The sequence below is a fragment of the Ammospiza caudacuta genome, chromosome 32, assembly GCF_027887145.1.
Source record: "Ammospiza caudacuta isolate bAmmCau1 chromosome 32, bAmmCau1.pri, whole genome shotgun sequence".
Classification (NCBI taxonomy): Eukaryota; Metazoa; Chordata; class Aves; order Passeriformes; family Passerellidae; genus Ammospiza; species Ammospiza caudacuta.
In genome coordinates this window covers 1,862,139-1,874,028 of record NC_080624.1, presented here as the reverse complement: position 1 = coordinate 1,874,028, position 11,890 = coordinate 1,862,139, and the positions used below count along the sequence as shown (strand labels likewise).

The 11,890-nt window shown below is 43.3% G+C and overlaps 2 protein-coding genes across 4 annotated transcripts; both read left to right on the top strand.

Annotated features, from left to right (window-relative positions):
• Positions 1-898: 898 nt before the first annotated feature.
• Positions 899-2,946, top strand: LOC131570082 (uncharacterized). 2 transcript variants are annotated; one of them, XM_058822423.1, is made up of 3 exons: positions 899-979; positions 1,895-2,056; positions 2,696-2,946. In XM_058822423.1, the coding sequence occupies exons 1-3, from the start codon at positions 956-958 to the stop codon at positions 2,735-2,737; spliced, it is 228 nt and encodes a 75-aa protein (XP_058678406.1). In that variant the 5' UTR covers positions 899-955; the 3' UTR covers positions 2,738-2,946. The 2 variants fall into 2 exon arrangements, with proteins under 2 accessions (XP_058678406.1, XP_058678405.1); XM_058822422.1 differs by lacking the exon at positions 899-979 and having other exon boundaries at positions 1,240-2,056.
• Positions 2,947-5,992: 3,046 nt separating this feature from the next.
• On the top strand, positions 5,993-8,593 carry LOC131570081 (uncharacterized). Of its 2 annotated transcripts, XR_009275841.1 has the most exons (3): positions 5,993-6,073; positions 6,989-7,150; positions 7,790-8,593. XR_009275841.1 is itself a non-coding variant. In XM_058822420.1 (2 exons), exons 1-2 carry the CDS (start codon positions 6,341-6,343, stop codon positions 7,829-7,831), a joined length of 852 nt encoding a protein of 283 aa, XP_058678403.1. In that variant the 5' UTR covers positions 6,054-6,340; the 3' UTR covers positions 7,832-8,593. The 2 variants fall into 2 exon arrangements, 1 of the variants encoding a protein (XP_058678403.1); XM_058822420.1 differs by having other exon boundaries at positions 6,054-7,150.
• Positions 8,594-11,890: the final 3,297 nt, after the last annotated feature.

Here is an 11,890-nt window from a genome sequence, read left to right as displayed (position 1 = left end):
GTGTTCCTAACAACAGCAGACAGACGCATCCCATGGTCCCTAACTCAGCACAAAGATCATTGGGCAGAGGGGCTCAACCCCTTGGAAAGGAGAGACCCTTTGGTCCGTACCCCCGACCAACTCCTGGAAAACATTCACAAAGCTGGCTGCCTGCAATTGATTCATGAAAAGAAAAGGTACACTACCTGGGAAGGGGTGTTTGTGGTTGGCTTGGCTCCCAGAGAGGTGGAGGAGAACTGGGCAATCCAAGAAACTGGGAGCTTGGGCAGCAGCCAAAATAAACCTGCCTCTGTGACTAGAGCAACCCCTCCTCTCTCCCCCACTTCTGCTAACAGAGAGGAACAGGACAATGCCCAGGTTGGGGAACTGTTAACTGTTTGGAGTATTTTCCAAAGTGAGGGACAGAATTACTTTCTTGTCTGTATTAACACCAAGTCCTATGCTATGTTTATATTTGGGTTGCTCCAGGCTGATGCTTTTAAAAGAGCTACAGGAGATAATACTGTTAAAGCAATGCAGGGATGGTTTGGGATTTTCCTAAACCCACAGGAAATTCAATCTGGTAATGTTTCTCACTTTACTGTCAAAAGTGTGCAGGATAGGGCAGAAGGTAAAAAGATTAAATGGACTTCTCACACCTCTTACTATAGATGGGGGGTAAATGAGTGTTCCAAAATCACTGCTTTTTGCCAGACAGCTCCAAGCACAATTCCTTCACTACAGGGAGCAGATGATTTCAAGAACCCAGGGCATTACCCTGGACAACCTGTTTTTGGTGGACCCCCCGCTGCTGTAGGGGAAGTACCACTGCTGTTCAAAACCTCTCTGACAATTCCATTCTTCTAACCTTTTCTGTCTCTTCGTGGCAGAGTCTGTTGTGTTTACTTTTTCAGAAGAACTCCGAGGGACATGAAGACCTGATAAACCATGATAACACTAGTGATGGACAACAGAAATGATGTTTTCCCTTCCCCTTATGGTAACACCAAGTGATGATATTATACATAACATGTAAATTAATTGAACTTGAATAAATTGGCTGTCACAACTAGAGATTTGACCAAATTACAGCAACTACTGCAGTCATTCTTATTGGCTTTTGCGAACACACCAGTGGCTGCTATCAAGCATATTACCAAATTGGGAAAGAGTGAATGTGGATAATCACAAATTGGTAATTGATGCACTTAGTGCTACACAGAACAATGTTTCCTTAGCCTTCAGCTGTATCCAGGCACAATTGTGGATGCAATCTCTCTCTGCTGCAATCATAAGAGAGGGCGAGGAAGGCACCTTCCCCACAGAAATTTGGAAAATAATCTGGGACAGTGCCACTGAATTTGAAAGAGAATTCCAATCCTGGTGGAACCTGGTGAACTTTACCTATGATCCCATCTCAAACACAGCCACTGCTTTTGTCCTAACCATACGCAATGCCTCTGTACATTTGGTCTTCCCTGTTATTGCATTAGGATTAAACCATGACGGAGCTGTTCTCTATCCTACTGAACGTAGGGGATGGGCTCGTCAGGTTGATGACAAATGGCAAACTGTTAACCTGGAAACTTGTATTGTCCGAGAACAGCAAGGGTTTATCTGTGAAAGCAATGCAATTGTAGCTCAGGATATGTGTTTGGACACAGAGCAGAACAACTGTCATTTCAAGATTTGTCCACATGAGGATACCCAGACAGTTCTTATATACATAGGCAATGGCTGTGCATGCTTTAGAACGACATGTGATTCTGTCTTTGTAGGAGATGTTGTGGTAGATACAAAGAATCATTCAAACTTTTGTGCTTGTAACTTTACTAAGATAGTAGGATGCGATTTCTCTTATGAAGTTCCAGTTACTTCTCACCACTTACTGCAATCCAACTACACACTGATCCAGAAGCTGATGCCCACTCCTATCGGAATGAACCTCACCCTCGTGAGACAACTATTGCTCCATCAAGACCTGATTGACATCCTCAAGAAAATCAAGGAGAGTGGACAGAAGACCCTGGTGACTGTTCATCACAACGTGAGACAAATACACCGAGTTATGGAGAGGGTAAAGCAGGATGCTGAGCATAGGTGGTGGGATACTCTTTTTGGGTGGTCACCTACTGCCACAGGTGTTCTGAACAGTGTGTGCCATCCAATTGTTGTTCTTTTGATCCTAGTTACGCTTGGCTTTATCTTGTCAGCAGCCCTATTCATTTTGAATTGGAGAACGATTAAAAAGCTTAAGAAACTGTCAACTGTAGTCAATGCACACCGCTTAGCTGATGTACTCGATACAATAGATGTCCCCAAAACACTTGATACAAAACAGTTATGAATCAGGCATATGTGCCTTAGAACAACTTCTTAAATATCAAGTATGATTCACAGAAAGTTACTTTAATTTTTAGAAAATAATTTTAAAAGACGATGGTTATATTATGATTTGTTTGTTGTTTGTGATTTGTTTTAATCATTTTGAAATTGTTAAACAAATGATATTGCTTTAACTGATTAATATTTTGTGAAATTGTTAAAATTAATAATAATTTTTGAAATTGTAATAACAAATAACCACGTGTGAAGTTGTTATGATGATCAATATTAATTATGTTTATGTTTATGTTTGTTGATTCCCTTTTTCCCCTCTTTCTTTTCCTTCTCTTCCCCTTTTATCCCCTCTCCCCTGTCATCCCTACTTTTCCAGGGTTATGCTACCGACGTGCAACGAGTATCGAAGACACTCTAGAGCTCTGCTGATGAAGATTCCTCAAGACAATCGTGAGTCACGGGGTCGTGTAGAAGTCCATCCGAAAATCCTTCATTTTTTGCCTCACAATTGTCATGAGAAAAGACTACCGAAGGGTTAAAGCTGCTGAGCTGGTTGAGAAAGAAAGTCTCCTGCTTATCTAGTGTGTTCACAAGTGATGTTTGCAGAACACGCCATGCTGTACTCGAAGGGGGCATGCTGCCCTTTTCTGGACAATTGAACTGGACTTTCTTCCAAACTCCTGAGCTGGCTGGACTGAGCTCTGGGGTGGCTCCCCCCCCCCGCTCCATGGGAAAACCCCTCTTGCCTGTCTTCAACCACCGTGACAGACCAACAGAGATGAGAATCCCCTCATCAAGGAACCAAGAACCCCTCTGGCACCCTATTGTCACCCCCATGGCACCCCCATGGCACCCCCCTGGCAACCTCCTTCCAGAGACTGGGACTGCACTCCCTCCCAACTCAGGGAGGGGGAAAACTTAACGTACATGTGAGCATTCGGCCATGAAAACAATGGACTTCTCCCCTCCATGGAAACCTAATTTCAGTTACCTTCCCCCAACCAAGAACAGTATATATATTGGGGTTTGGCCCGACTGTCCTTTGAGATCTCCCCAAGACGTGTACCAGCGAGTTTCGGCGGCGGGACCCCGAAGACATCACGTTTTGGTAGCTATACCCCATTCCCTGACCTCTTTCCTCCCTTTTTCCTTGTCTTACCCTTCTCTTCCCCGGATCCCTTAACCAACGCATATTTAGCTGTGGTTATAATCAATAAATTGCACCTTGTTGATTTGTTACTGCAAAACCCCTGTGCCTTGTGTTGGTTATTTTTGCACCCAAAAATCATTCGTCACCCGTTTATTTCTGGCGGACCTTCACATAATTGGCGTCACGGACAAGGATTCCAGCAGCCAGTGAGATTTTGCAGGTTTTGTGTAGTTTGTAACCTCTCGCAGACTACACATGCCAAAGCCAAACCTCATGCTCGATTGAGCACACAGGCCCCGGAATTGACACAAAAGATTTTTTTGGTGCAAAAGCAGGGGAAATTGTTACTGTCACTTCTGTTACTGATTTTACTGGCAGGGACACTGACACTGATACTTCTCCTGATCCTGATATTGATGCTGTTACTGATATTGATACTGTTGTTGTTGTTGTTGTATTTGAATTGAATCTGAACCTGTCACTGTTGTTTTTGAGGTGAATTTGAACCTGTTACTGTTTTTTTACTGCTGTATTTTGTGTACCTGGACTGTCTAAAAGGGAAGGGGCAGACTTGAAGTAATTAAGCAGTGCCTTTTAGACAGATATTGTCCCTTCACCTACACAGGGAGCGAGGGGTGGCCCAGCGAAGGCTGAGTGGCTTTTTCCCTGTTCTAGGTTCTGGTCCCCTCACAAAGAAAACATTTCTGTGTGTATGTGTTCATGTGAGTGTGTATCTGTACTGTCTGGGAAGGAAGAGACAAATTTGAAGCAACCTCACAGGGCCTCCCAGACTGATTCTGCCTCTTCAACTACCCAGGGAAGCAAGGGGACAGTGGAAAGGCTGTGTGATTTGTGTAACTTAAGTTAACTCCCTGGTGTAGCTTTGGTCCCCTCACAAAATGGCTAAAAACTTCAGTGCAAAAGGTAAAGCTGAATTTTATGCTCTGCTTGCTAAATACAATGCCACACCTTCTCCGGGGGGAGAAGAATGGGCAAACTGCAATTGGTTTAACTTAGAAAATATTATTGATAGAATATCTTCTTTGCAACATGAAACAAAATTTAAACTGGGCAAAAATAAAACCATCCTCTGCTCAGTCTTGGGTGCCTGTCTCACAGCAGCCATAGAAACTCGCTTTAAGTGAAAAAGTGGGGAAAATGCTATCATAGACTCCCTCCAAAACCTAGTTGAAGTTTTGCAAAAACAATTGGATGAAGAAAGAAATGTAAATAACTTGTTACGGACTGCCCTGAGAGAGGAACATGTTAAAAATTCATAGAACTCTGATTCCTCAAAAGAAACAGAGGAGAAAAAAACTCCTCACAGTAGTCAAAATTGTTCTCAAACAGAATTAACCCTGATGAAAAATTGTGGGAAACACTGCTGTAACAACATAAAACCTCTAATTAAAACAGAATGCAACTATATCAATAATGAAGATTTTAGCCCGCACAAAACCACTAAAGAAATCCCGTACACTGCTACTGAATTAACAAAACTTGCAAAGCAGTACGGGCTTCTCCCCCAAAAATCTGAAACAGAACACATTTGTCAAGTGTCTCTCACTGGGGGAGATCAGATTCTTTTGTCAGAACAAGAAGCCGGTGGGTGCTGGGGACATGGGGTGTTCCTAACAACAGCAGACAGACGCATCCCATGGTCCCTAACTCAGCACAAAGATCATTGGGCAGAGGGGCTCAACCCCTTGGAAAGGAGAGACCCTTTGGTCCGTACCCCCGACCAACTCCTGGAAAACATTCACAAAGCTGGCTGCCTGCAATTGATTCATGAAAAGAAAAGGTACACTACCTGGGAAGGGGTGTTTGTGGTTGGCTTGGCTCCCAGAGAGGTGGAGGAGAACTGGGCAATCCAAGAAACTGGGAGCTTGGGCAGCAGCCAAAATAAACCTGCCTCTGTGACTAGAGCAACCCCTCCTCTCTCCCCCACTTCTGCTAACAGAGAGGAACAGGACAATGCCCAGGTTGGGGAACTGTTAACTGTTTGGAGTATTTTCCAAAGTGAGGGACAGAATTACTTTCTTGTCTGTATTAACACCAAGTCCTATGCTATGTTTATATTTGGGTTGCTCCAGGCTGATGCTTTTAAAAGAGCTACAGGAGATAATACTGTTAAAGCAATGCAGGGATGGTTTGGGATTTTCCTAAACCCACAGGAAATTCAATCTGGTAATGTTTCTCACTTTACTGTCAAAAGTGTGCAGGATAGGGCAGAAGGTAAAAAGATTAAATGGACTTCTCACACCTCTTACTATAGATGGGGGGTAAATGAGTGTTCCAAAATCACTGCTTTTTGCCAGACAGCTCCAAGCACAATTCCTTCACTACAGGGAGCAGATGATTTCAAGAACCCAGGGCATTACCCTGGACAACCTGTTTTTGGTGGACCCCCCGCTGCTGTAGGGGAAGTACCACTGCTGTTCAAAACCTCTCTGACAATTCCATTCTTCTAACCTTTTCTGTCTCTTCGTGGCAGAGTCTGTTGTGTTTACTTTTTCAGAAGAACTCCGAGGGACATGAAGACCTGATAAACCATGATAACACTAGTGATGGACAACAGAAATGATGTTTTCCCTTCCCCTTATGGTAACACCAAGTGATGATATTATACATAACATGTAAATTAATTGAACTTGAATAAATTGGCTGTCACAACTAGAGATTTGACCAAATTACAGCAACTACTGCAGTCATTCTTATTGGCTTTTGCGAACACACCAGTGGCTGCTATCAAGCATATTACCAAATTGGGAAAGAGTGAATGTGGATAATCACAAATTGGTAATTGATGCACTTAGTGCTACACAGAACAATGTTTCCTTAGCCTTCAGCTGTATCCAGGCACAATTGTGGATGCAATCTCTCTCTGCTGCAATCATAAGAGAGGGCGAGGAAGGCACCTTCCCCACAGAAATTTGGAAAATAATCTGGGACAGTGCCACTGAATTTGAAAGAGAATTCCAATCCTGGTGGAACCTGGTGAACTTTACCTATGATCCCATCTCAAACACAGCCACTGCTTTTGTCCTAACCATACGCAATGCCTCTGTACATTTGGTCTTCCCTGTTATTGCATTAGGATTAAACCATGACGGAGCTGTTCTCTATCCTACTGAACGTAGGGGATGGGCTCGTCAGGTTGATGACAAATGGCAAACTGTTAACCTGGAAACTTGTATTGTCCGAGAACAGCAAGGGTTTATCTGTGAAAGCAATGCAATTGTAGCTCAGGATATGTGTTTGGACACAGAGCAGAACAACTGTCATTTCAAGATTTGTCCACATGAGGATACCCAGACAGTTCTTATATACATAGGCAATGGCTGTGCATGCTTTAGAACGACATGTGATTCTGTCTTTGTAGGAGATGTTGTGGTAGATACAAAGAATCATTCAAACTTTTGTGCTTGTAACTTTACTAAGATAGTAGGATGCGATTTCTCTTATGAAGTTCCAGTTACTTCTCACCACTTACTGCAATCCAACTACACACTGATCCAGAAGCTGATGCCCACTCCTATCGGAATGAACCTCACCCTCGTGAGACAACTATTGCTCCATCAAGACCTGATTGACATCCTCAAGAAAATCAAGGAGAGTGGACAGAAGACCCTGGTGACTGTTCATCACAACGTGAGACAAATACACCGAGTTATGGAGAGGGTAAAGCAGGATGCTGAGCATAGGTGGTGGGATACTCTTTTTGGGTGGTCACCTACTGCCACAGGTGTTCTGAACAGTGTGTGCCATCCAATTGTTGTTCTTTTGATCCTAGTTACGCTTGGCTTTATCTTGTCAGCAGCCCTATTCATTTTGAATTGGAGAACGATTAAAAAGCTTAAGAAACTGTCAACTGTAGTCAATGCACACCGCTTAGCTGATGTACTCGATACAATAGATGTCCCCAAAACACTTGATACAAAACAGTTATGAATCAGGCATATGTGCCTTAGAACAACTTCTTAAATATCAAGTATGATTCACAGAAAGTTACTTTAATTTTTAGAAAATAATTTTAAAAGACGATGGTTATATTATGATTTGTTTGTTGTTTGTGATTTGTTTTAATCATTTTGAAATTGTTAAACAAATGATATTGCTTTAACTGATTAATATTTTGTGAAATTGTTAAAATTAATAATAATTTTTGAAATTGTAATAACAAATAACCACGTGTGAAGTTGTTATGATGATCAATATTAATTATGTTTATGTTTATGTTTGTTGATTCCCTTTTTCCCCTCTTTCTTTTCCTTCTCTTCCCCTTTTATCCCCTCTCCCCTGTCATCCCTACTTTTCCAGGGTTATGCTACCGACGTGCAACGAGTATCGAAGACACTCTAGAGCTCTGCTGATGAAGATTCCTCAAGACAATCGTGAGTCACGGGGTCGTGTAGAAGTCCATCCGAAAATCCTTCATTTTTTGCCTCACAATTGTCATGAGAAAAGACTACCGAAGGGTTAAAGCTGCTGAGCTGGTTGAGAAAGAAAGTCTCCTGCTTATCTAGTGTGTTCACAAGTGATGTTTGCAGAACACGCCATGCTGTACTCGAAGGGGGCATGCTGCCCTTTTCTGGACAATTGAACTGGACTTTCTTCCAAACTCCTGAGCTGGCTGGACTGAGCTCTGGGGTGGCTCCCCCCCCCGCTCCATGGGAAAACCCCTCTTGCCTGTCTTCAACCACCGTGACAGACCAACAGAGATGAGAATCCCCTCATCAAGGAACCAAGAACCCCTCTGGCACCCTATTGTCACCCCCATGGCACCCCCATGGCACCCCCCTGGCAACCTCCTTCCAGAGACTGGGACTGCACTCCCTCCCAACTCAGGGAGGGGGAAAACTTAACGTACATGTGAGCATTCGGCCATGAAAACAATGGACTTCTCCCCTCCATGGAAACCTAATTTCAGTTACCTTCCCCCAACCAAGAACAGTATATATATTGGGGTTTGGCCTGACTGTCCTTTGAGATCTCCCCAAGACGTGTACCAGCGAGTTTCGGCGGCGGGACCCCGAAGACATCACGTTTTGGTAGCTATACCCCATTCCCTGACCTCTTTCCTCCCTTTTTCCTTGTCTTACCCTTCTCTTCCCCGGATCCCTTAACCAACGCATATTTAGCTGTGGTTATAATCAATAAATTGCACCTTGTTGATTTGTTACTGCAAAACCCCTGTGCCTTGTGTTGGTTATTTTTGCACCCAAAAATCATTCGTCACCCGTTTATTTCTGGCGGACCTTCACAATCACCACAAGTGCCTACTCCACCTGCTGCATTCTCCACCCCTTCTCCAGCTCCACTTAATATCCACTCAGGCTCTTCTCCCCCTCCTATTGCTGTCCCTTTACCTCCTCCTAGTTGGGACACAAATATCTCCTTGTCCAGTAAACAGCTATCAGCAAATACAGCTGCTGATGTGCAGATAGTTCAGGGTAACCCAGATATCCCTCAAACTAGTAGTTTGGCATCTGAAGGTGGGCCGTACTGTAGCACCAGATCCAAGACCTCCAAGACAGAGAAACTCTTTCCCCTCAGAGAAGTTCCTATGGGAGGTGTAGCAGGAGGTGTTGGCTTTGTGAATGCTCCCCTAACTGCTTCTGAGGTGAGAGAATTCAAGAAAGAGTTGGGGCATTTAGTCGAGGACCCAGGGGGCATAGCAAACCAAGTGGATCAATTCTTAGGTCCAAATATCTACACTTGGGGGGAGATGAATTCCATCCTCAATATATTATTTTCCCCAGAAGAGGTCCGGATAATTAGGGCCGGTGGCATAAGAATTTGGGAGAAAGAGAACCATCCAGGACCCCAGGTGCCAACAGGTGAACATAAATTGCCACTAACGGATCCCAGCTGGAGCCCTAACCAGGAGGAAGAGAAGAAGGCCATGATGGAATATAGGTCTTTGATAATACGGGGGATCAAAGAGTCAGTTCCCAAACAAACTAATACCAAATTGGCATTTGAGGGTGCACAAGAGAAGGATGAAGCTCCTGTTGCCTGGCTTAACCGCGTAAAGCGTAACTTCCAGTTGTACTCTAGAATAGACCCAGACATCCCAGAAGGTCAAGTGCTTCTAAAAGTCCAATTTGTTACCAAATCTTGGCCAGATATATGGAGAAAACTGGAAAAGATTGAAGATTGGCAAGAGAAAGACATAAATGAGTTATTGAGAGAAGCATTGAAGGTGTATTTAAGGAGGGAGGAAGAAAAAGCAAAGGCCAAGGCTAAGATCATGGTTGCTGTAGCTAGAGAAAGTGCAGGGTGGGCGAGTCCACCACCAGGAGGAGGCAAGGATTGGCCAGTACTGTCAGGTACAAGAGGGATGGAGAGATCTCAAGTCCCTTTGTGAGAACAACATTGCTATTACTGTGGAGAGGCAGGACACGTCAGGAGATTTTGTAGAAAGCTCATTCTCGATGAAGCAATAGCCAGGGAACAAGATAATTTAGGGAAGATCCTTAGAGGTGACGAGTAGAGGGTCAGGGGCTTTACACTTTAGGGGACTCGATGCAACATCTAAAAGAGCCCTTGGTAAACTTTGAGGTGGGACCCCTGAATGAAGAATTAGAATTTTTGAGTAGATACAGGAGAAGATAAGTCCTGTCTCAACAAAGTACTAAAAAGTATAGTATAGTGAGAAAACATTTGAAGTTAGACAAAAACAGCTAAGTAGAAAGGATATCCAATAGCACCAAAACTGGCCAGTAGCAATAAACTTGTAACAAGTGATGTGAAAATAAAAGGTACCTTATTGTTGTCTTGTTGTGTGTGTGAGAGTGAGTCACGAAGTCAGCCTCAAGTTCCTGGACAGGTGGGAAGGGGGGCAGTGGAAGTGTGTGTGTGACCTGCAAACCAGACTAGTGTTCCCCAGATGTGTAAGGGAGCCGTAGCTGTAAGAGCGTGAGTGACACACAGCCTCACAGGTGAATGTGCACTAGAGGCAACTAGACTCAGGGCCCTTCCAAGAGGCCCAGAGATACTGAGACGTGTAGGCCAACCCCAAGGTGAGGGGAGCCACAAAGACCTGTGATTTTCTAGCAATAATGATCCAGTTTGTGTCTTGAGGGTGTGAAGGAATGTGTGAGAGTGAATGAGAAATGAAAGAGAGTGAATGCAGACAAATTAGAATAGAGGTAATGTAGATTGTGCATTATAAGTTTTAACACATCTCCTTAGAGGGAAGTGTATTGTGTAGAAGAACAGTGTGAGAAAAAAAATTAAGTGTAAGGAGTTGAAAGAAAAGTAGTATTTAAGCTGTAAGTGAAAGTAAGAAACAGAAGCAAGAGATAAATAGATAAGATCTTGAAAATAGAACAGAAAACCAGTAAGTTAAATACACAGAAAAATAGGAGAATAAAAGCACTTTGGGAGTTAAGTTAGCTAACAGAAATACAACTCCTTGTAAAATACAGAGTTTGCAGAAGTTGATGAGAGAAACAAACAAGTTATGAAAAAAGAGAAATTAACCAATAACGTTAAACAGAGAAACTGAGTTTTGATAGAATCATAAAATAGCAGACCATCAATGCCTATATTTGAAAGCCCATTTCAGGTACTCTTCATTACTAATTTGACTGTGAAGACCAGAAGAAAAAGGTTGGACCCACATCACTCTCACCCCCTGGCACTGGACCAAGATTCAACATCAGTTTTTTCCACTCTGGCATTCTGGCATTAGACCAGACTCCACCCCATTCTCCCTCTGGCATTGGGCCAGAGTCCCAGTTTTTCCCTCTGGCATTGGGCCAGAGTCCACACCACTCTCACCTCCAGACACTGGATAAAGATTCATCCACTTCACAAGTTAATTCACCTGAGTGTACTGTGATTTAAAGTTGACTCTCAGAAAGAAGAGTCAAAAAGACTGAACTGTATGGGAAAATAATTGGTATCAGAGCTCTAACATTGCTTAAAATGTTTCAGGACAGTTCTGTGTAAAGTATGTTGGTAAAAAGTTTAAGACTGTAAATAAGTAATTCTAGTTAAGTTCCCCAATTTAGTCCTAAAGACTCCAGGTTAATCCTCTACAGAACACTCCCCTAAGATAAACCAAAATTGGTAGGGAACAGACCAAGAGAGGTTTAACCAGAGAAGTGGGTAGAATGGACTCTAAAGAGCTTGGAAGCTTCTTCTCAGTAAAATTCCCCAAGAGGCAAGGCCGGGTGGGCAGGCTGTGCAAAATGACCCATACCGGACTCTTGGGAAGGGTAGTAATGATGGCTCTGATTGCTGGTGGTGCTCTGGGGAGCCCAGGAGAGCCGTGCAGTGAGTGCTACCTACCCCGCTATGAGGAGGAAGAAGTGAGCTCTTTGTCGAGAGTCCACATCAATTCTAACCCTGATTGTGTTAACCTCTCCCAATTGGTCCTTTATCAGAAAAATAAGAGAATGTATTAGATAG